Genomic DNA, 20410 nt, shown 5'->3' on the forward strand with positions numbered 1-20410 from the left:
GAAAAAATGGGCTGTCATCCTTGGTTCACTTTTTTGCCCTGTAAATGAATCTGTAACATAGCCAACATTTATTGGGAGATAAAATTCTGTTTTCCAAACTTCACTACTAGATGGCAGTGCATTTTGGGTGAAATTGAGCTCTCTGCAGAGGGAAGGCCTGGGGCATACACACCGCTAGGATGTGCTCGAGGGTTAAATTCAAGCTGCAAAAGGGTCAGTGAGAGTTTGACTATTGATTTCAGTGAAGACCGGACTTCACGTTGATCGCTGAAGTAAGATACAATTCTTGCACAGGTCCCTCTGCAAAGAAATGCATACAGCCTTTCTTTGCACTTCCTAAACTTTCTTTCATAAGAGAAAGGAAAGCCACTCAGCTAACCTCATACATCATAATTTCTGAGTCTCCAAATTCTCCCTTATTGTTTTTCAAGAAAACTAGTGTGATTCCAGAAAGGACACACCTAGAAAGTTAATTAAAATAAATCCATGTGCCATATTTATACTGGGCATAAGGTCATCATCAAGTAGTTTAGGAGCAATAGTCAGCTACCCCACACGAAGAAAGCCCACATGAGCACCAACAAGAGAAGAATGATATTGTTTCCCTTTCTAAAACTCACCCACGGACAGACTTCATTAAAACCAGGACATCGGGTATTTAGAGGCCAGTATATGTTGACCTTGAGAATGATAAGGAAAGTTTTGGAGGCATGTTTCTCTGACCCAGTGGGTGGATCAGGATTTAAGTTTTCTGGAGTCACAGGGTTCAGCCCTGGTGAAGGTGCGTACAGAAGGTAGCACAGGCTAAAGGAAACCTCCCCTGTAGCAATGTCTGTTGAGAATAACAGTGCTCACAGCTGGTAGTCCCAGGGGACCTTTTGCTCTGGGGCTGGGGGGTTTGGAAATTACTGCTTTAAAGACAGCAATTAGATTTTTTCTTCAAATACAAATACCAGTGTGTTTGAATTTCTGTCAGAACAATGACATGACCCCCGTCACACCCTATACATTCTTAGGTATCTGCTGGATATGCAGATATATATGCATATGTATATGCAGTGCTTTGCAAAGGTCCATGCTTAGATTTGGCTCCTTGGAGGTTTGATTTCCCATGCCTAAAGATCCAGAAGCCTGACTTTTCATTCCCTAGCAGCTTGAACAGTTAGTTATTCCTGTGCAGACTAGAAGTAAAATGCAGCTAACATGAATAGAGAGTTCAGATTTGGTAGTACTGCACTGCCCAGTGCCGGAATGGGTGACTATACCAGGCACTGGCTGGTGGAGAAGCAAATTGTAAGCCTGTGAGTACAGGTTGTCACTTTTGTCCTTCCATTTTAGCTGCAGTGGAGCCTGCTGGATTGTTCCCTTTCTCACAATAAAAGTTTTGGGTTTTTTTAATTTATTTATCTATTTATTTATTTTTAAAGAAAGTATTTGAAGTGTTTCTTTGCTGAAGCAGACTAGTCTTAGGCTAGTATTTAGTGAAAAAAATGGTAAACCACCCAACTCTAATTGTTAGTAGGTCAGGCTCTAGTGCAGCTATAGTTCAACACAATGAACAACACTGTGTTGGTGTTCAGCAGTTGGTTTTAGTTACGATGTTTCAGTATCTCGGGTCAAGGCCTGGTAAGTCAGGGGAGATACGGATCTAGATAAAAAGGGATTACTCCTTTAATATACACCACGTTTCCATTTTCACTTTCTAAAATGCACAGAATGCAAAGTATTAGACCACAATATTAATTATCAGTTTGATGTTCCATGTGTTTTTCTATTATCCTCTGCTATCCCTGTTTTTACCATGGAACTAGTACATACAAACCACAGCTACAAGTAAGATGCTGCTGGGTCAGCAAGTACTGTATTCTGTCCTCTGTGACCAGCAACGATGCTACGAGCAGTGAGTGGTAGCCTTTTGTAGTGAAGCATCTCATGGTGTTCACTGAACTTCCAAGACACTGTTCTGCAATCCAGTTGATGAAGAGATACTTGGTTTTCATGATGTGCTGCTTTGTTTGTTTGTATTGTTTTATGTTTTCAGTAAGTGGTTTAAATATTCCAGTTCGGTGTTGTGCTGTGTTAAGAAACAAAACTATCAGTAATGTCTGTGGGAGTTCTCTGTGTAAGGGACCAGAGTGGTGGGCCCCAAAGGAGAATACATTGCTGTTTCTGTTATGTGTTATCTTCACCATACTGAAATATTTCGGTTTCCAAACTACAAAAGTTTTAGAACTGATGTGGTCAATTACAGGGATTGCCAAGTCATATCCCTCTTGTGTAGTGCCTTGTGCTTTCTATTCACAGTGAATTATTCTTGCCATTTTGCAATCATGTTTGCTTTTCCCTCAAAAGCTGTTAAATACCAGTACTTTAATAAAGTAAAGCAAAACAATCATCCAGTTGACTTCTGTACTTTAATCAAAAGCCAAGCTTTGGCATTGATTTTCTTGCTAGGTATATAAAACAGTGCCTACAAAATACCAAAAAGTTGCTCATAAATACTGTATTTCTATGTCTCTTAGCAGTTACGTAGCTCAGCCCTCTACCACCCTTCTCCTAGAAAATTCTCATGAGGAAGTAATGGAAGGAGACAGTAAGTTAAATGACTGAAGGGTCAGTTCAAGTTTTTCTGTTTTATTTTCTGATTTGTAATCATTTGCATAAGCAATGCTTACTTCACAGTGTAATACTGTATATGAGTGAGTTTAATGTCTTTTTACGCATTTCACCCTACAGTATATTTGAAATAGTATATGTTGAGGATTTCTGTATTATGAGATGGAGTTCTACTTTGTATTTGTGTTGCAAGTTGAGGGCAAGATATTTACATATGCTGTACTTATGTGACTTATCTGATGGATGGTTTTTGATCTTGTTTTCCACTTCAACTGCACTTAAAGCCACATACAGTAAGAAAGTGAAGATGACATTTTTTGAGGATTATTTTTTGTGCGAAAAGTACAGGGCCAGATTGTTTTATGTACATGATGACACCAGTGCAGAAATTGGTTCTGAGGTGGCATTAGCAGTGAAAAGAGAATTTTCTAAGAAGTGTCTCAGTACCACTTGTGTTTAAGTGCTTTCTAATCACATATTTTTAAAAAGAACTGTAATAGTACAAGCAGCCACAGGCTGGCTGCAGTTAAGCTGCTGGCTGTTTGCACTGCTGATGGAATTTTTCCCAAAGGGTAAGGGCAGTTCACACACAAATGTGAGCTGTGCACAAGATATGCGAGCTGGCTTTCTATGAGTTTTGATCATTTAAAGATTTGCAGTTACACAGCTGAATGTTAAATAGAAAGGTATTCTTGAGGAAATGCTTGAGCCTCACACATGTAATCATTCCACTGCAGTTCCTAGTGGCTACAGATATTTTTCTGTCATGAATTCCATTTCTCAAACTTAATTGACACGTATACATAATCTTTTTTTTGTATGCACTTTAATGACCCTGTTTGCACTATTAACCCCTTTATCTTCTCAAGTGTCATGTACGTGAAGGGGTCCAAAATGTGGATGAGCTTTAACTTAGTACATGCTTTCAGATAACTTCAACAATTTGAACAGATGGTCAGAAATATTTTTGTGTAAGAGGTACTTAATTAGTTTTCACCTTTGTCAAGAAGAAATCTTGTGAATACATAAGAATAAGGTAGAGACTCTTTTTCAAAGCTACCCTGAAGTATTTGAGGGGATTTTTTTGTCCCTAAATGAGATAGAAATTATGCGTCCATGATCAAGAAGAAATCTCAGCTTGTATTGTTTCTTAGAGCTGTACAACTCTTCAAGAAGAATCTGCATCATTACTGAGTTCCTTGGGTTCTGTCAGTGTTAAAAATGACTGCAGTGGGCATCTTCAGTAGGTATACACATTTAGTTACAAAAGCTAAATAATTTTTCAGTAGACTGGCATGATTCTTGTGGAGGTTTTATTCTAAGAAAAACACTGAAATCATTGCAGATATTTACATCACCAGAGATTTTGTCCCAGGTATGTATTATACTCTTCCATTTGAACTGGGAAATACAGCAGTTCATTATGATAGCGAGTTTTGGGGATTTGTTTGCTTTTCTTTACTGGCACCATGCCTGTCGTGCAGATTCTAAGGAGCAATGATGCAGCCAGGTGCAGAGACATGTGGTGTGGGTTTTGCATCTTAGAGCTCAGTGGCTATTTCTGGAGCATTTTAGTTAAATGCTGAAGTAAGTATTTCAGCATTTTGAGTTTGAGGTACCTTCTGTTCTGTGCCATCCATGACCTTTCAGGAGGGCAGAAGACCTCCACACTGGAACTGGCAGAGCCCCTGGGAGCCTTGGGACGCTGATTTTCCTGGCTCTGTTGTGACAGATCAAAATGGTTCTGTTACTTTAAAAACCCAATTTCTTTGAACATGGAGGAACCAGTTCTACAAAAAGCAGTAGACCGGCCATCTCTGCCTCCTAAACACTATGTTATTATAATAACATTATTACATAATGAGCAAACTATTGGCATTTTTTTTCCTTTTCAATGACATTTTTGGGGTGCTGTGTTTATGCCAAGAGGTACTTAATACAGGCAATCTTTTTCATTTCTAGTCATTAAATAACAATAATGTAATGGAACAAACCTACTGTTCCATATTGCTTCCTGTATTTGTATTTTGTACTTGACTCATGACTTAAGAAGCCACCCTCGTATATGTATCATCAGTTTCACTGGATTTTCGTAATTCATTTTACTTTGGCATTTGTATGTTTTCGCGGTTCACTTCAGGTGTTACTCTAGTCCACATTATCATACTGTCTGGGTGCTTTTGTAATTGCTTTGGGGATCCATCTCCAGAGGGGATTTTTTTGAATTGCCAAAAAATATTTTTTCTTCTTTGGAAAACATTAAAACACTTATTTTCACACATTACTTCTCCTGTACAGAAGATCTGTACATCACCAAATTCCACTCATCTTCTCATGTAAGCGCTAAATTTAGAAGTAAATATTATTCAGATCTCTTCTGTAGGACTGTGTGCATGGCTGAATTTCATTAATTATATTTTGATGAATGCATTCTTTTAAATTCAGATCTAACCTTCCCTTAAATCTTAACATAATACAAAGCAACATTATAATACAGAAACACACCTCTATGTACAATTACTGGCATCATCATTTCCTTCTTAGGTTATTTTCTGTGTTCTCACAGAGCTCTCCTGAGCACAGGAAGAAATGCTCCTAGTGATGTTCAACAGTACAGTCATTGTAAATAAGCTCTCTTTCCAATGATGTTACCATCATACCGCATGGCCGTCACATGGCAGATGGTAGCTCATTATTGAGGAAACATTCCTCTAGAGTAGCAACCTAAGGGATTTCATTTAGGTGTTTCTGCACCTTCTGCATAACAGTTGCCATTTCTGGAATAACCTTCTCCAACAGACTTCAACATATCAACCAAGTAGGAGTAGGTATCTTTCTCTCCTGAATAACCTGGGCAGGTGTTACAAGTCTTTCAGCCTCAAATTGCTGGTAAGTGAACTTCAGCATGCCAGCTAATTTTAGAAGAGCTGATGTTAATTACATCCAAGGGATAAAGTTCTGTAAATGTATATATATACACTATATATATATACACTAGGAAAGTGCATTACTAATTTATTGATTCTGCAGATCCAAAATATATGCAGTTCAAGCAGCAGTCCTGCAAGGAAAAAACCATAAATTGTAAATATGGGGACACCTGCTGCTGCCCTTACATTGCCGTTACCCCTGTGGGTAACCCATTACCTATCAGTCATTGAAACTGCTTATCTACATCTCAGCCATTACGACTAATCCTTGTAGAGTATAGGCCAGTAAAATTTACTAGCAGCAGTGGTTTCCTATCTCATTTCTTTAGGGACTTTCTTTTCAAGATTTTTTTCTTAAACAGGACAAGTGGTTTCAGAGAGTGGGCAAAAAAGGCTATACCTTACCTTGTTAATCATGGAGAAGTTTGTACCTTAGGACGACTTCCTGGGCATGGAACCTATATTCAGATTTGGAAAGAATATTCCCTAAGAAAGGTAAAGGTATTGTCTTTTTGTTTTGATAAAAGTAATAATTATTAATAATTAGCTTGCTAAGTTAAGGCTTAGTTTGTTGAATGTTTTCTTTTCTTATTCATATGACTTGGTGAGTTAAATAGGACTGTATGACTACAGTTGATACACAAAAGTAATTTCCAGAATCCATCCTCATGCTGTACTGATTTCTAACCTTTAAATAAAGTAGTTGAAATAAACCACTTAAATTAAGAGAGTTTTTCCTTTGGCTGTGAATTTGTTGAAATCACATTCAAAGTAGAGAGTTACATAGTCCTTGCGGACTGTGTGACTGAGATGGAAAACCTGTATACTGCTTAGATAATGTTATACTTCCTTAGACTACAGGTTCAACCTCAGTAACATGAATGTTTTTTGTTCTTTTTTCCAGAGAGAAGAGGATCCAGGACATTTCTTCTTTTCCATTTAAACGTTTCTGAAAAACTACTAAATAAATTATTTCTGTTTCTCAAAATAAACAGTTTGCTACCTGCTTTCTTGTGCAATGCTTTTAGTACCCAAGATGAATGAGGCATGTATGTCTGATTGCTTACACATATGTGACACAATGTAAGGAGAGCAGTATGATAAGGACTACCCTTGCCAAGTACTGGCATTTATTGCTGAATTTAGGGAGTTTCTCATTTATCTTGGCTGTTAGAAACTTGTGTTCTGGCATCTGATGGGCAGGGAGAATCAAAGATTCTACCTAAACACTGAATTTCTTCTTAGAGTCAAATGGAGGGGACTGTACAATGAGTGCATCAGAGAACTTGACTGGAATGCCAGCTTTTCTTCATAGGCAGGTTGGGCACCAGCACAAGGATGATTTAGCAATCCTCTTCAAAAGGGCAGAAAGCCAATAGCTAGGAAGCACTAGGCCCAGGGTGAGTCTGTTATATAATTAACTCAGTAAATATATCTATCAGTATACTCTACCTGATACTTAACTGGGGTCTCCAGCATGAGAGCACTTGTCCAGGAGCTGGGAAACCCAGCCTGTTCAGCGGCACCTAGGCACCACTCCTGCTGCCTATACACCGTGGTGGTCAGACTGAATGTTTACTCCTAGATCTTCGAATAATTTTTTGCACAAGAGAAGAGGCATACTTACTTTCGTCTTGGTGTAGCAAGCAGAAGAATTTTCATCTTTTTTTGTTTTTTAATTGTATTTTCTGAAAACTGGGTTCCTTTTTTTCTGTCTGTTGTAAGAAAATTGTGCTATTCCTTCTGCATTACTGAATTACAGCACTAGAATGCTGAAATCATGCAGTTCAATTGGAAGATTAATGAGGTGTGATTTCTTTTTCCAGAGTAAATTCTAAAAGCTGGAGGTCACAAGAGGCATACACAATTTATTATTATGGTTTATACTGTGCTTTAGGTGAATATACTTTATTTCACTGGGAATGTGGTAGGTGTGAAAGGTCATTTGCCCTTTTATATACGGGTATATACTGTTTATTACTAGTATTTTCCTTTCTTACTTTCTAATGTCTACCCAAAGCATTGTAAGGTGTTGTCATTATTTCTTTAAATAACTTTTTATCATAATAATATTTTAGAAGCTTGAAATTGACCCCCCTACAGCATCAGTTCTTCAAAGAGAGATGCACGTGCCAAATTCTATGCACTGTGAGTAATCCCATTGGCTTCAAAGGAACTGTCCAGTGCATGAAGTCACTTATGTCTTTTTAGGAGCAGATCGAATTTTTTAGTGTTGAATATTAAGAGATTGGCATTGTTATTTTTATTCTGAAGGGGCAAGGGAATGTTTGTGTTAGATGCAATTCACTCGCTTTCCCAGGAAGACTTGTAAAAACTTAGTTTTGCAGAGGCAATGGAGAACGATACATATTTACAGCTTCACCATGTTTTCTTGACAGTGTCGTTTCTGTTTCCCGTACACCAGCTCATATTTTTTTGCAAGGTTTTCTTTTTTATAGATAGGAAAACAGACATCCACACACATGCATGCACACACATACCCCAAAGAGCGTCTTTGGTGAACTGTGCTGTTGATCTATTCCTTTGACTGAGATGCAATACTGAGGCTCACTTGTATTTCAATGATAGCCTTCTAGCCATATTTTACTTAATGTGTTCCTAGTGCAACTGGCCATTGCATTCATTTTTTTAAATGGCTATTTCCCAAATGTGAAAAAAATCACTCCTGTGTGAATCAGCCATTCTTGCTAGATGTGACCTAAAGAAAAAAATGTTCACCTTGAAGACAATCAAGCATTGGAGCAGGTTGCACAGGCAGCTTGTATAGTCTCCATCTTTGGAGGTTTTCAGACTGACAAAACCCTAATCAAACTGGTCTGAACTCAGTCTTGGCCCTGCTTTGAGTGGGATGTGGCACTTGGTAACTTCCAAGGTTGCTTCTGGCGTTTCCATCATTGTGCATAGGGGTATAACTTCCGGGAGCGGTCTAAAAAAGCAATTAGCAGATTTTCCCATTGGTAACTCCATTTCCAGATCTGAGATTGATTTTTGCAGTGGGAAGTTTCACAGGGGTTCCAACCCCGAACCTCAGCACCCCAGCCCCTTGATAGAGGAATTTCAGAACTTACAATACTGTATTTCCTGGTTGAAATTAAGCAGGAGATTTATTTATCTAACATATTTTCATGTCTAGCACTTGCAGCCTGACAAACGGTGTTTAATTCAGGGCCTCTTGAAGAGAGCAGCTGAATGTATACTGAAGTATATGGAGGTTGGGAAACCACTGAAGGGAGGTGGCTGACCTTGGTCTGGGAACAGTAGGAGTGGGAGTCTGTGCCTGCAGGAAGCCCACAAGCATTTCTCAGAGCCTTTACTAACAGGCAGCAGACTCGGCATCTCCTAGCTTCCATACTTCATTCCTTCTTTCCATATTGTCTTTTCTAACGAGTTGTTTGATCACAGCCTCTTCCTCCATCTCCCTGTCTTGCCTGTCTTCTCACAACCATGCACTCTGTTTCATTCCCATAAACTATGCCTTTTATACCACATGACTTCCTGCAATTCATTTTTCTCCACTGAAGCAGTACTTAAGCTGATGAGATGAGATGATACAGAATGGAGTATGTGAAAAACCTTAGCTGCCAAGGGATTTCAAATTTTTCAGGTGGCATACCACAATCAATTGTATTACACAACTGACTCAGTAATCCTGTCTTGTTTATTTTAACTTGTTTGTATGTCCAGAAAATTCAGTGAGATGTCTCTCATAGCTTATCCACAAGAATAATTTTGTGGACTTCTAGAAGCTACTTACATTCATAGTGAGCGTTATAAAATGTATTTATATACAACTGTTGAAAACATCTGATGTAGTGCTCCTGTGATCATTAATATTATTGAAACAAGGGAAGCTAACCTTCTTAGTATGCATCTTTATACTCGTCAGTATAAGATAAAGTATAATATACTATACAATATGTTAACATCAAGGACTTTTTTTCTGATGTAGTAATTATTTCTGCACAGCATGAGCACAGGGTTATTTAGCCTCTTAAAAATTATTTAAAAGGAACATTTCCTGGGAATGACAGTGACTGTAGGAAAGTATTACTGAAGACAGGATTTGTTCTTAGGTATTCCGAGTGATGTTTTTTTGAAACTGTGTTGAACTTTGTATTCTGGCACGTGTAGGTGAATCTAAGGGCAGACCTTCAGACTTTGAACTTAACTGAGATTTTATTCTGAACATCAGAACTAAAAAATCTTGCAGCAAGCCATCCCATTTAATGCAGAAAAGTTGAGTTTAGTATTCCAGCCACCAATAAAAATGGCAGCTTAGTTACCGTACTTTTTTTCTGTCTTTGCTACAGATGCACACGTGTACAAATCACAGATACATGTCTACCCTGAACTGCCTTTTCAGTGTTTGGAACTGGAAAAAAAATTATTTTGGAGATGTTGACCTTGCTGTCAGGGTTGTTTTGGGGTTTTTTTTGTAGGAATTTCTGTCTCTTTGGCTCACAAGAATGTAGCTATCAAGGAGAGTGGAGGGATAAATTGCATTTATGGGCTTAAGCCTAGACAACATTGAGAAGATGACCAATCCACTCAGCCATAATAATGTCCCCTAAGCTTTTCCAAAAATGTTCTTTACAGCATCTTACTCTATTGTCTTTTCCTACATAATTGACCAGTTACTCCTTATGCAATTAAACTGTGGAGTCTTGGGGGAAAAGCTGCATTTCATGGTGGCTGGAGTGGTTATATGAAAAAGAAACTTATTAAACTGCTAGAGCATTTTCAGGGTGAAATAAGAATATCAGTAGAAACTTTATATATTTATGAATATAAAGCTAAAAGCAAATACATTTTTTTATATTACATGATCCCATGTCAGAACTATGATTTTAACACTGTTACAGCCTGTTTCTTTAATGCTACTTGCCTAGCAGGGGAACATTGTAAAATAATAAAACAGGCCTGCTGTGCCTTCTTGAAACTGCGTTAAGTAGGGCCCTCACAGCTAAAGTGAGCTATGTGTGTGAGAACAACTCATTACTCCCCTGTCCTCATCAGATCTGTGTGTTGAGATCCAGCTATATGTTACTGCCATCTTTCATAACAAGCAAGATTAGTTATTGACCTAGTGCTTTTCTTTTTCATTTATTCCTGATGGACAGAGATTGCAGTAGAGGAGAAGCAGGTCCATATCCTACTATGATGGGGTCAAACACCTTCACGGTGTTAAATGCCAGGTTAAATGCTGCCATCCCCTAAGAAGCAGCATTCACAGATGCTAGTTCAAGCCTAGTGGCATCTTGCTTGGCAGCCTTTTGTCAATGAAGAGAGACAGGCTCCTCCAGGCAACAGCTAAATTAGTCTTTCGCTTTGAAACATTATCTGAAAGGGTATTCCTCTCTTCTTCATTGTCTGGATTAAATGAATGAGCTTCCTAAGCTGATGTTATGCTCTGTGAGTCAAGTCCTATGCTGAGAAGGTTAAGCTAAGTTCCGTCGTGGAATAACCACCAAAATTAGTGGCGTTCACTGATGGTGAGTATGGCTCAATTATTAGAAAACGCCATTCGAATAAAATTGCATTGAAACTCACTTGCCCCCACTTGAATCAGTTATCAGAAGTCCCACTGACTTGTCTGAAAATTGGGCTTCATCTGAAGGGTCTTGGGATTTATCTGGCATATAATGAAAATCATGTCAATTTAACAAATGTGCAAAGAAAATACTGAACTAGCGTCAACAAGTAACAAAACATTGAATAAGAACAGGACACCATGCTCAGCTATCCCAATAAGTGAGAGATCTCTCACAACTTATCAGGCAACCAGGAAAAGCAAAAAAAATTCCTGTAAAATTACATTTGCTTTCTCTACTGGTCTGGGCAGCCCCATTTTTAAAGTAGCCTCTAATGAAGTTGCTCAGTCCAAACCGGAGTTGTGAGGCTCTTCAGACTGGAAGCAGTGGCAGTGGATAGAGGGCAGAGTTAGTCTCTAACTGATCTATCCAATGTAAATGTAAATACATTTTTGTATTTTTCCTTTTTGAATGTATAAAATAAATATATATTTGATTGTTGTTGTATGTATGCCATTTTGGGAGAAGTCATCTTAACTTTCAGGTATCAGTGAAGAGAACTACTTGCTGTTTATTTGGTAGTAGCAACTGATATACGAATCCAAAAATAATCCTGATGGATGATTTATATGAATGCTTGTTACTGTCTTCCCAAGTATTCATGGTGTTGAGACCTAGGGGAAATGAACCCATGTCTGTCACAGGAAACTAGGTTTCATATTAGCAGGTTCTACTGAGCTTAGGGACACCCAATTAAAAATATTTATGCTCATGAGAAACACACCACGCTTCTTTGCCTTTTTTCCCCCATGGGAACGTTTTCACAACGGAATCTATTTTGTCTCCTGGGAAATCATACAGTAACTCTCTCATAGGAGGAGCTGAAATTTTTTGTATGCATCCCTTCATGCGTAGGGTTGGGAGGACATACATGTAATCACCAAAACCAGGAGAGTCAGTGGGCATTTTTCTTGTAGCACATGGCTGTAAATACACAAAAATAGTCTAAATGGGAAGCTGTGTAACATTACAGTGCTTTAAGCTCTCCTCTGAGGTTGAAGTTAGATCATTTAAAAATAGTCTTCAAAGAATTTAAAGAATTTAAAGGTCTTTAAAGAATTTGCAAGGCTTACTTCACATGCTGTCTTAGGTAGCATCATCTATTCTGTCAATTTGGTTTAAATTGGTTGTATTTTTAGAAAAGAATCCTCACTGAATCAATTAAAAAAATATTTTTTTGTGCAGTTATCAGTATGTAGCTCTCTGTAGGTCACAGAAGAAGTTTAAACCCCAACATTTTACCAAAGAAGTAGTAAATGCTTTTGGTTTGTTTGCATATGAGAAACAGTTGCTTAAGTAAGGAGTCCTCTGTTAAGTCAAAAGGATAAGGGTTTTCGTCTACCTATTTATTTTTAATATTTTATTATTATCAAACACTATATTTTAGTATTTCTTCTATTGATTTATATTATTAAGAGAACAGTACCACCACTGTCTTCCAGTGAGCTGTTCTCAATCTGAATTGTAGACTGCATTCAGAAATGGAGCAAGCTGGGTGTTCTTGAGCAATTCTCAATTCAAGAGAACATGCCTTCCTTCTTCCTGTGGGTCTAATATTAGAAAGTTTTTAAAAGGTACACCGGAACACTGTAAAATATATTCTCTTTGTTCTACCTGCCAAAATATGAAGATATGGTCTTCTTCTTTGAAGAGGGTGTTTTGATAATGGTCATTATTCTTTGGGCAATTAATACTGTTCTAGCTTTCACAAGTTTTTCTATCTTATTTTTATGTATTGCTAGAAAAATGTAATTGTGTAAGAACATAATTTATCTACTGGGTCGAGACAAAAGTCCTTTTAGCCCAGCACTCTGTCTCTGATGATGGCAAAAAGCAAATGCTTAGGAAGGAGTGTTAAAATAGACAAGCATATGGTATTAATTCCTTTGATAAACCCTTCCACCCTCCAGCAGCCTGTGACTTAAACATGTCCTGAGAGAAAAATTACATCACTGTGCATTTAATAATCCTTGCTATACTTTTTCTTCCATTACTTTGTCTGATTGCTTTCTTGATCCACAGTATTTGTTTCTTCCATCATACTGTATGAAGCAAGTTCCAGCATTTAATTGCACATTGTATAAAAAACAATGTTACAATTTCAAATGTAGAATTAAATTTTCATAGTGATAAGTACAGTTAACACACGAGATTCTGTCCTGGTTAGTCACACTTTAATTCAAGAGTGTTAGCTGGGAGGGATGCAGTTGACTAAATGCTTGTAAGTCTTTTAAGTTTCAATTTTTTCTACCATATCCAATGAGTAGACTTTGTTAATAAGGATTAAAAACATTGCCTTCAGCTACATCTAACTTTTTTTTTCTATTTAGAATATTTAGCTGGGGTGAACCTTAAATTTCACCTAAATGAGCCTTTCAGCGTTTGCACATAACATCCTCAGCTGCTGTATAGTAGTTATCAGGTCTTTTAGCTTTACAGAGTTTAGGTCACAGTTGTTTAGGATTTTGTTCTCAGGGAGGTAATTAAACCAAAATATGTATTTCTCACTGAAATTTCTAGCTCAGGTTCATTCTAAAACTTACAGGTAAATAGTGTTGCTTGGGGGCTTGTGAAGATGTGTGCAGGCTGAGCTGCCTAATAGACATGGAGGGCTTAACGGTCATGTAAAGATACAGTAAAAATTGATATAATTTGAAATGTTTATTTTCCAGAGCTCCTTTTGTAGGTTAAATGCACAGCAGTGACTTTTCTCTCTGTTATACAGAGGAGCCAATATACTGTTACACACCACACAACTTCACCCGCGATCAAGCCTTGTATGCCAGAGGATATTGTTGGACAGAATTAAAAGATGCCTTGCCAGGAGTTGATGCCAGCCACTGGCCCTCCTTGTTTGAGCATAAGTTCCTACCTTATGCACTGCTGGCTTTTGCTGGGATAATGTACATTCCAGCTCTGGGCTGGGAATTTCTGGCCTCCACCCGACTGACTTCAGAGCTTAATTTTTTGCTTCAGGAGATCGATAACTGCTACCACCGTGCAGCTGAAGGGCGGGCACCAAAAATAGAGAAACAGATTCAGTCCAAAGGCCCAGGGATCACTGAGAGAGAGAAGAGAGAAATCATTGAGAATGCAGAGAAGGAAAAAAGCCCTGAACAGAACTTGTTTGAGAAATACCTGGAAAGAAGAGGACGAAGTAACTTTTTAGCTAAGCTTTATCTTGCGAGACATTTGTTCATCATCTTTTTAAGCATCATACCAATCACCTACTTATCCACCTACTATGCTACACAGAAGCAAAATGAATTTACTTGTGCACTAGGAGAGCCTCCAGACAAAACAAGCAGCTCCAAATTGCACATTAGAGTGAACTGTAAACTGCCATCTGTCCAGCTCCAGCGGATTATTGCTGGTGTAGATATTGTTCTCCTCTGTTTCATGAACTTGATAATCCTCATCAACTTAATTCACCTCTTCATATTTCGCAAGTCTAACTTCATATTTGATAAACTGAACAAAGTTGGAATAAAGACAAAGAAACAGTGGCAGAAGTCCCAGTTTTGTGATATCAATATTTTGGCCATGTTTTGTAATGAAAATCGGGACCACATAAAATCACTGAACCGTCTGGATTTTATTACAAATGAAAGCGATCTGATGTATGACAATGTGGTACGCCAGCTGCTTGCAGCGTTGGCCCAGTCCAACCATGATGCCACTCCAACCATGCGTGATTCAGGGATCCAAACAATAGACCCTAGCGTTGATCCAGCAGACATTGATGCTAATGAGCAGCTCATCATTAAGAGACCAAGGAAGAAAATGAAATGGATCCCAACTACCAATCCCCTTCCTCAGCCATTCAAGGAACAGTTAGCCATTATGAAGGTTGAGAACCATAAACCTGAAAAACCGAAGCCTGTGCGGAGAAAAACAGCAACAGACAGCCTTATAGCTCCTTTGTTGGAGTCTGCTGCAAAAACCTCACAGCAATCGTCTGCTCATAAAACTGAGCCAAATGCCATCCCAAGCACAAGCAGTGAAAAAAAACACACGCGACACTTTTCCTTGGATGTTCATCCATATATACTTAGTAGCAAAAAAACCAAGCCAGAGATTCAAGCCATCCCCTCGATGCCTACATCAAAAAGCCAAGAGGGTGGATTTTTAAACCAGGAAGAGAATGTCGTAGTACACGTTACCTCCTCTCTCAAAGGTACAGTATGCCGTAATGCCCATACCACCTCCACAGACCATAATTTGCATAGCGAACTTCGGGAACTCAAAGCTTATCTGAACTGTTTGACCTACCTTGCTAGATTTTGGGATAGCAATAATCTTAGGTCTTGCAAGCCTCAGAAATGGAGGTTCTCTCTCTTTGACAGCTATATGGAGGATAAGGATAGAGAACAGGTATCGCAAAACAGCATGCGAGGCTGTAGGTGCAGGTAATTTTTCAAGTGTAACCAGATTTTCACAATTACGAATATGGTCATGCCTTGCCAAGGAAATGAGGAGAGTTTGGCCTCCATGGTACCTTTCCTGCTACACAGCACCTGGCATGTTTCAAACCTGCCTTATTTTCAAGTCATATGGGAACTGCCATGGTAGATGACCAGTAACAGCCACTTAGCAGTCTGTGAGAAACTGTGCTAATGGCAGTTAAAGCTGCCTGTAGAAAAAATTCTCTTTAACTACCAGTTCTTAGGAGTTGGCATGTGCTTGCCACCTAGGAAATTACAACTCAGACTACTGGTATTGTTCTTCACGCACACAAGAGATGTTTTGAATTGCCCTTTGTCTCATGTGGACCAGAGGATGGATGGTCTGAAGTGTGGATGCTGGTCAGGGATTCAGGAATTCTGACATTCCCTTCCCATGTAGCCTCACAGGAGATGCTCTTTCTGTGCCTCAGTTGCCTGTGTGTGTCTTGGAAATTCTGTCCCTTTCTTACCTCAAAGGAGTGTTTCAATTATATCAATAATTGTTGTATGCTAGAGTGATGAGGAAAGCCATGTGAGCATTAAGAAAAGTGATAGATCAGTAGATAAACTGATAGACAGATATCTTCTTGTTTATTTTTGTAAGCTACTGACATAAGAAAGAAGCACTATGCAGTTGAAGTTGCAGAAAGATTTGTATGTACTTAAAGCAATGGCTCTCATCTCATTACAAGCTAAGACCTCCCTCTGGGCTTCGACAGACTGACAGCTACCGTCACCCCACTGCCCAGCAAAGAAGTGATTTGAGGTATAAAAGTTTCTGTCACTTCCAAATCCCTATGCTCCTTAGAGCCCTCCAACTCCCCAATGTGCATGTGAGCTATTCTACACATTCCTTATCCAGTCACCTGCTCTGATTTCAACTCCTCAAAACTACTGGGGTTTTCTGGTCTCAATTACCTTCATCTAAATTAGTGCTTGAATATTTTAAGGGCAAAAAATAATTACTGTAGTTTTGGGGCTCTGTTACTCCCCATTCCCATTTAAAATTTTCAGCTTTGCTTTTGAGTTAGACCTACATTGCAGTCCATCAGGTAAGGAAGACTTACAATTTCTGGAAAGAGACATCAGTTAATGTCAAATTGCTGAGTTCTTTCTAAAGACGAGTGGCTTACAATGTGTAACCACTAGTTTTTCCCATTGAAAATATCAGTGCTTTTTGTATTCCATCCGGTGGATTTCAACAGTCATAACGTTTGTCAAAACATTCAATCATAACATTTGAAAAACACCTGCCAGGCTGTAGAGGAGAATAAAAGATACTTTTCAGTTGTTTTTTGTTCATTTTACGAAAACACCATTCATGTAAGGAAGCATGAGCATGCTAACAAAGAGCAAGATTTACAAAACCCATCTGTTGTTTGTCCTGTTTCCCTGACCTCACAACCCTGTTGTTTTGAAACAGTCCTGTTGGATTTCTCAAAGGGTCCCAAGACAATTCATTTTTGTGTCCACTCCTGCTCCCACTGAAATCAGTGGCAAAACTGCCAATGCCTTTTATTGGTCCAGAACATTCCTCTCTGATGGACTGGAAAGGTGAAAGACTACCTGTCTTTTAACTGGCTGGTTTTGGTTTTTTTTCTTTTAGACACCTCTCATCCTGCAAAAGAGATCCTATACTCATCTGAGACATGCAGAACTGTGCCTACTGCTGGGGCTTTTGTCACATGTAACCACAACCATATAGCCACAACCTCTGCTGCAACAAGTATGACTTTGAACCAAGTCAAGCCAGAGCCAACACCTGCACTGAACTGCAACCCAGCCCACCCTTTGCTGCACATCAACACGCTGTACGAGGATCACGAGGAGGAAGTTTCAAACATAATAGACAATGGTATTCACTCACCAACTGACACTGGGGAAATTCTCTCCATCCCTACTCCAAAGCAGATAAGGTTGGCAACATTTGATGAACCAATGGCAATTGTGAGCTCGGTGGAGTACTGAAGACCCTGGGCTGTGCAGCTGTGCCCCCGTGGCCAGGCCCAAGACCACTGCAGTGCAGGCCACGGTCCCCCGCAACGATGCAATTCACTGCATGAGCATGGAGAGTTTTCACACAGACTTATAGCTTTTGGTAACAACACCAAACAGTTTTTCAGGATCACATCATGAGCACTGTCAGTCATTTGCAAAATAGAATAAAGAAAATCTGGTGGAAATAGACGTTTAACACCAAGACAAGCATTAGCTCGAGCTCTAAACTATAGCTTCCTGATTTAGGTGGGGATTAGCACAATTTTTGAACATTAAGAGTCTGACGGCATGCCACAGTAATTTTAGTGAGTGTTTAAATTCTTTGTATTCAGAATCACTGATTAAAGTTAAAACAACATGGAGGTGAGGTATACTTTTTTAATGGCAGCAGTTAAATAAGAGGTTTTTTCTAAGCAGGGAGGATTTTTTTTTCAATTCAGGATTATGAAAAAGTTATATGCAAGCAAAATTTTCGTTTGTTTGTTTCTTTAGCTCACTAGTGTTGGGCTTGATGGAGACTTAGCTGAAAGGGCCTTATGACCACCAGCATTTAAGTGCAAAAAGATTGGTACACTCAGTCTCTTGCATTTATAAATGAAAATACCTGAGGTATGCCCCGCCCTTTAATGAGCTTATATGTTTGATGGAAGATTATGAAATGAAGAGTTTATTTTTTTAAATATATTTTACCATGGGAAAAATTACTTTAATAACTTTTCAAACCAGGTGTTGCTTTTAACAAAACATGTAGAAGAGAGTCATTGTAGCTGCTTATTTTTTCATAGTGTATTTATGAACCAGGTTAGAAACTTTCATGGGTGCTTCACTGATACGAAAAATCTTAGGAAGGTCATTACAAAATATCTTACAAAATAGGAAACCAGCAAAACTGTTTTCAGTTAACACACAGTTAAAGAACTATCAACGGAGGTCTGCAGGCGTGGCTAGTCCTTGATTCAGCAAACATTTAAGGCCATGGATGACACTGGAACGACTCACACGTCTAAAGCTAAGCACACACTGAAATGGCTTTGCTGGATCTGGGCTTTAGTGCAGGCAGACAATAAACCTGCAGTATGTGCTATCACTCTTGATTCAATATTTGCCGTCCTTGGCTCAAAGCACATCTTCATGCCCATCTTCCTATAACTATGGTATGTGTGATTTAATAGAAAACTCTAGTATAACTAAAACATCTATTAAAAGTGTATCATGCAATAACCATTCTCAGCAAAATTATAGTGGAACAAAAAGTGACTGTGTTAAAATAATATTCCTGGCTGCATTCAGAATTATGGACTATGTGTGTTTGCTTCAAAACTATGTATAATGGTAGAAAAAATATGCAGCAAAAATATGGGACTGAAATCTTGACTTTATTTTTAATTTATTACCTCAGACATGGATCTATTATACCAATATTTAATGAAAATAGCTCTGAAAATAAATACCTATTATTCTGAATAGTTTAATGTGTACTACTTCCTAGCTTAGTCACGTACAAGTGGGATTTTATTATAAGCAGTAGGCAGGACATGTAAAGCTACCATTTCCCCCCATACATGACTTCATTTATGCCTAACCTTTTTGGCCTGATGTCGTGGTGTAACCCCAGCCGGTCACCAAGCCCCACGCAGCCGCTCGCTCACTCCCCCCTCACCCAGAGGGATGCGGAGGAGGATCGGGAAGGAATGTAAAACTCAGCAGTTGAGATAAGAACAATTTAATAAGTAAAGCAAAAGCAAAACAAGGAGTTCATTCATCACTCCCCATGGGCAGGCAGGTGCTCAGCCATCTCCAGGGCAGCAGGGCTCCATCACATGTAGCAGTTACTCGGGAAGACAAACGCCATAACGCTGGATGTCCCCCTCCTCCTTTCTTTTTTCGCAGCTTATATACTCGGCAGGACGCCATATGACTAGTTCAGGTCACCTGCCCTGGCTCTGTCCCCTCCCAGTCTCCCGTGCCCCTCCACCCCTCTGGCTGGCAGGGCCCAAGAAACTGAGAAGTCCTTGATTTGGTACAAACATCACCCAGCAACAACTAAAACCATCAGAGTGCTGTCAACACTTTTCTCACACCAAATCCAAAACACAGCCCTGCACCAGCTACTAAGAAGAAAATTAACCCTAACCCAGTGAAACCAGGACACCTGAACAGCCAAATACCAAACAGGCAGCAAGGCGCAGGGCACGTACGGCAGGCAGGGGAGGGGGTGCTGGGGACAGTTGAAGGACCTGGCTGTAACATCTCGAGGTCTCAGCACAGGGTGGTGTGGAGCTAATGGCGGCCATGGAGCTCAGTCCAGGGCAGCTGGGAAACGACGGCTGCGGTGGCTGCTGCTGGCTTGTCTGCTCCAGCCCTGGGGACATCAGTGTCCCCCTAGCAGAGCTGTCTGCGTGAGGCAGCTGTGGGATGAGCAGGGATCTAAGCAGTTCATACGCTGCCTGTGGCTCCAGGGCCATCGGTTGGTCACCTCTCTTCCAACCCGCTCCAATACAAGCTGCAGGGTGTTTGGCACCACCGCCTGCATGACTGATAGACTGGTGTGACTTTTTAAATAACAAATCTGTACCTGCATAGCCAGGGCCTCATTCCACCCCAGGTGCAGAAGGAATCTTTCTGCAGTGAGGCAGCCTAGAAGTGGAGCATCACCTGTGACAGGACTGCAAGCAAGCTGTCTGCCTGGCCTGATGGACAGCTGCCATCCATTCAGAGTCACCTGAAAGCAATGGAGACTTTGGAGGTGAGCCAAATACCCCACTATATCCTATTCACTTAGATGAATACTGTAGTTATAATTAATTTT

General features: G+C 39.5%; 1 protein-coding gene across 4 annotated transcripts in view; it reads left to right on the forward strand.

Annotated features, from left to right (window-relative positions):
* The window catches only part of PANX2 (pannexin 2), a 24607-nt gene extending 5548 nt beyond the window's left edge, over window positions 1-19059 (forward strand). Inside the window, exons 2-4 of one of the 4 annotated variants that reach the window (XM_037389268.1) lie at window positions 13884-15335; window positions 16296-16369; window positions 17210-17316. In XM_037389268.1, the coding sequence (XP_037245165.1) occupies window positions 13884-15335; window positions 16296-16327 (1484 nt within the window). In that variant the 3' untranslated portion in view covers window positions 16328-16369; window positions 17210-17316. Of the gene's footprint in view, window positions 1-5908; window positions 6042-6450; window positions 6554-13830; window positions 15336-16295; window positions 16370-17209 lie in introns of those variants that run through there. The other 3 variants (XR_005104473.1, XM_037389266.1, XM_037389267.1) reach the window with 3 other exon arrangements.
* The last annotated feature ends 1351 nt before the right edge of the window (window positions 19060-20410 follow it).

This window comes from Falco rusticolus, chromosome 5 (assembly GCF_015220075.1).
Source record: "Falco rusticolus isolate bFalRus1 chromosome 5, bFalRus1.pri, whole genome shotgun sequence".
Taxonomy (NCBI): Eukaryota; Metazoa; Chordata; class Aves; order Falconiformes; family Falconidae; genus Falco; species Falco rusticolus.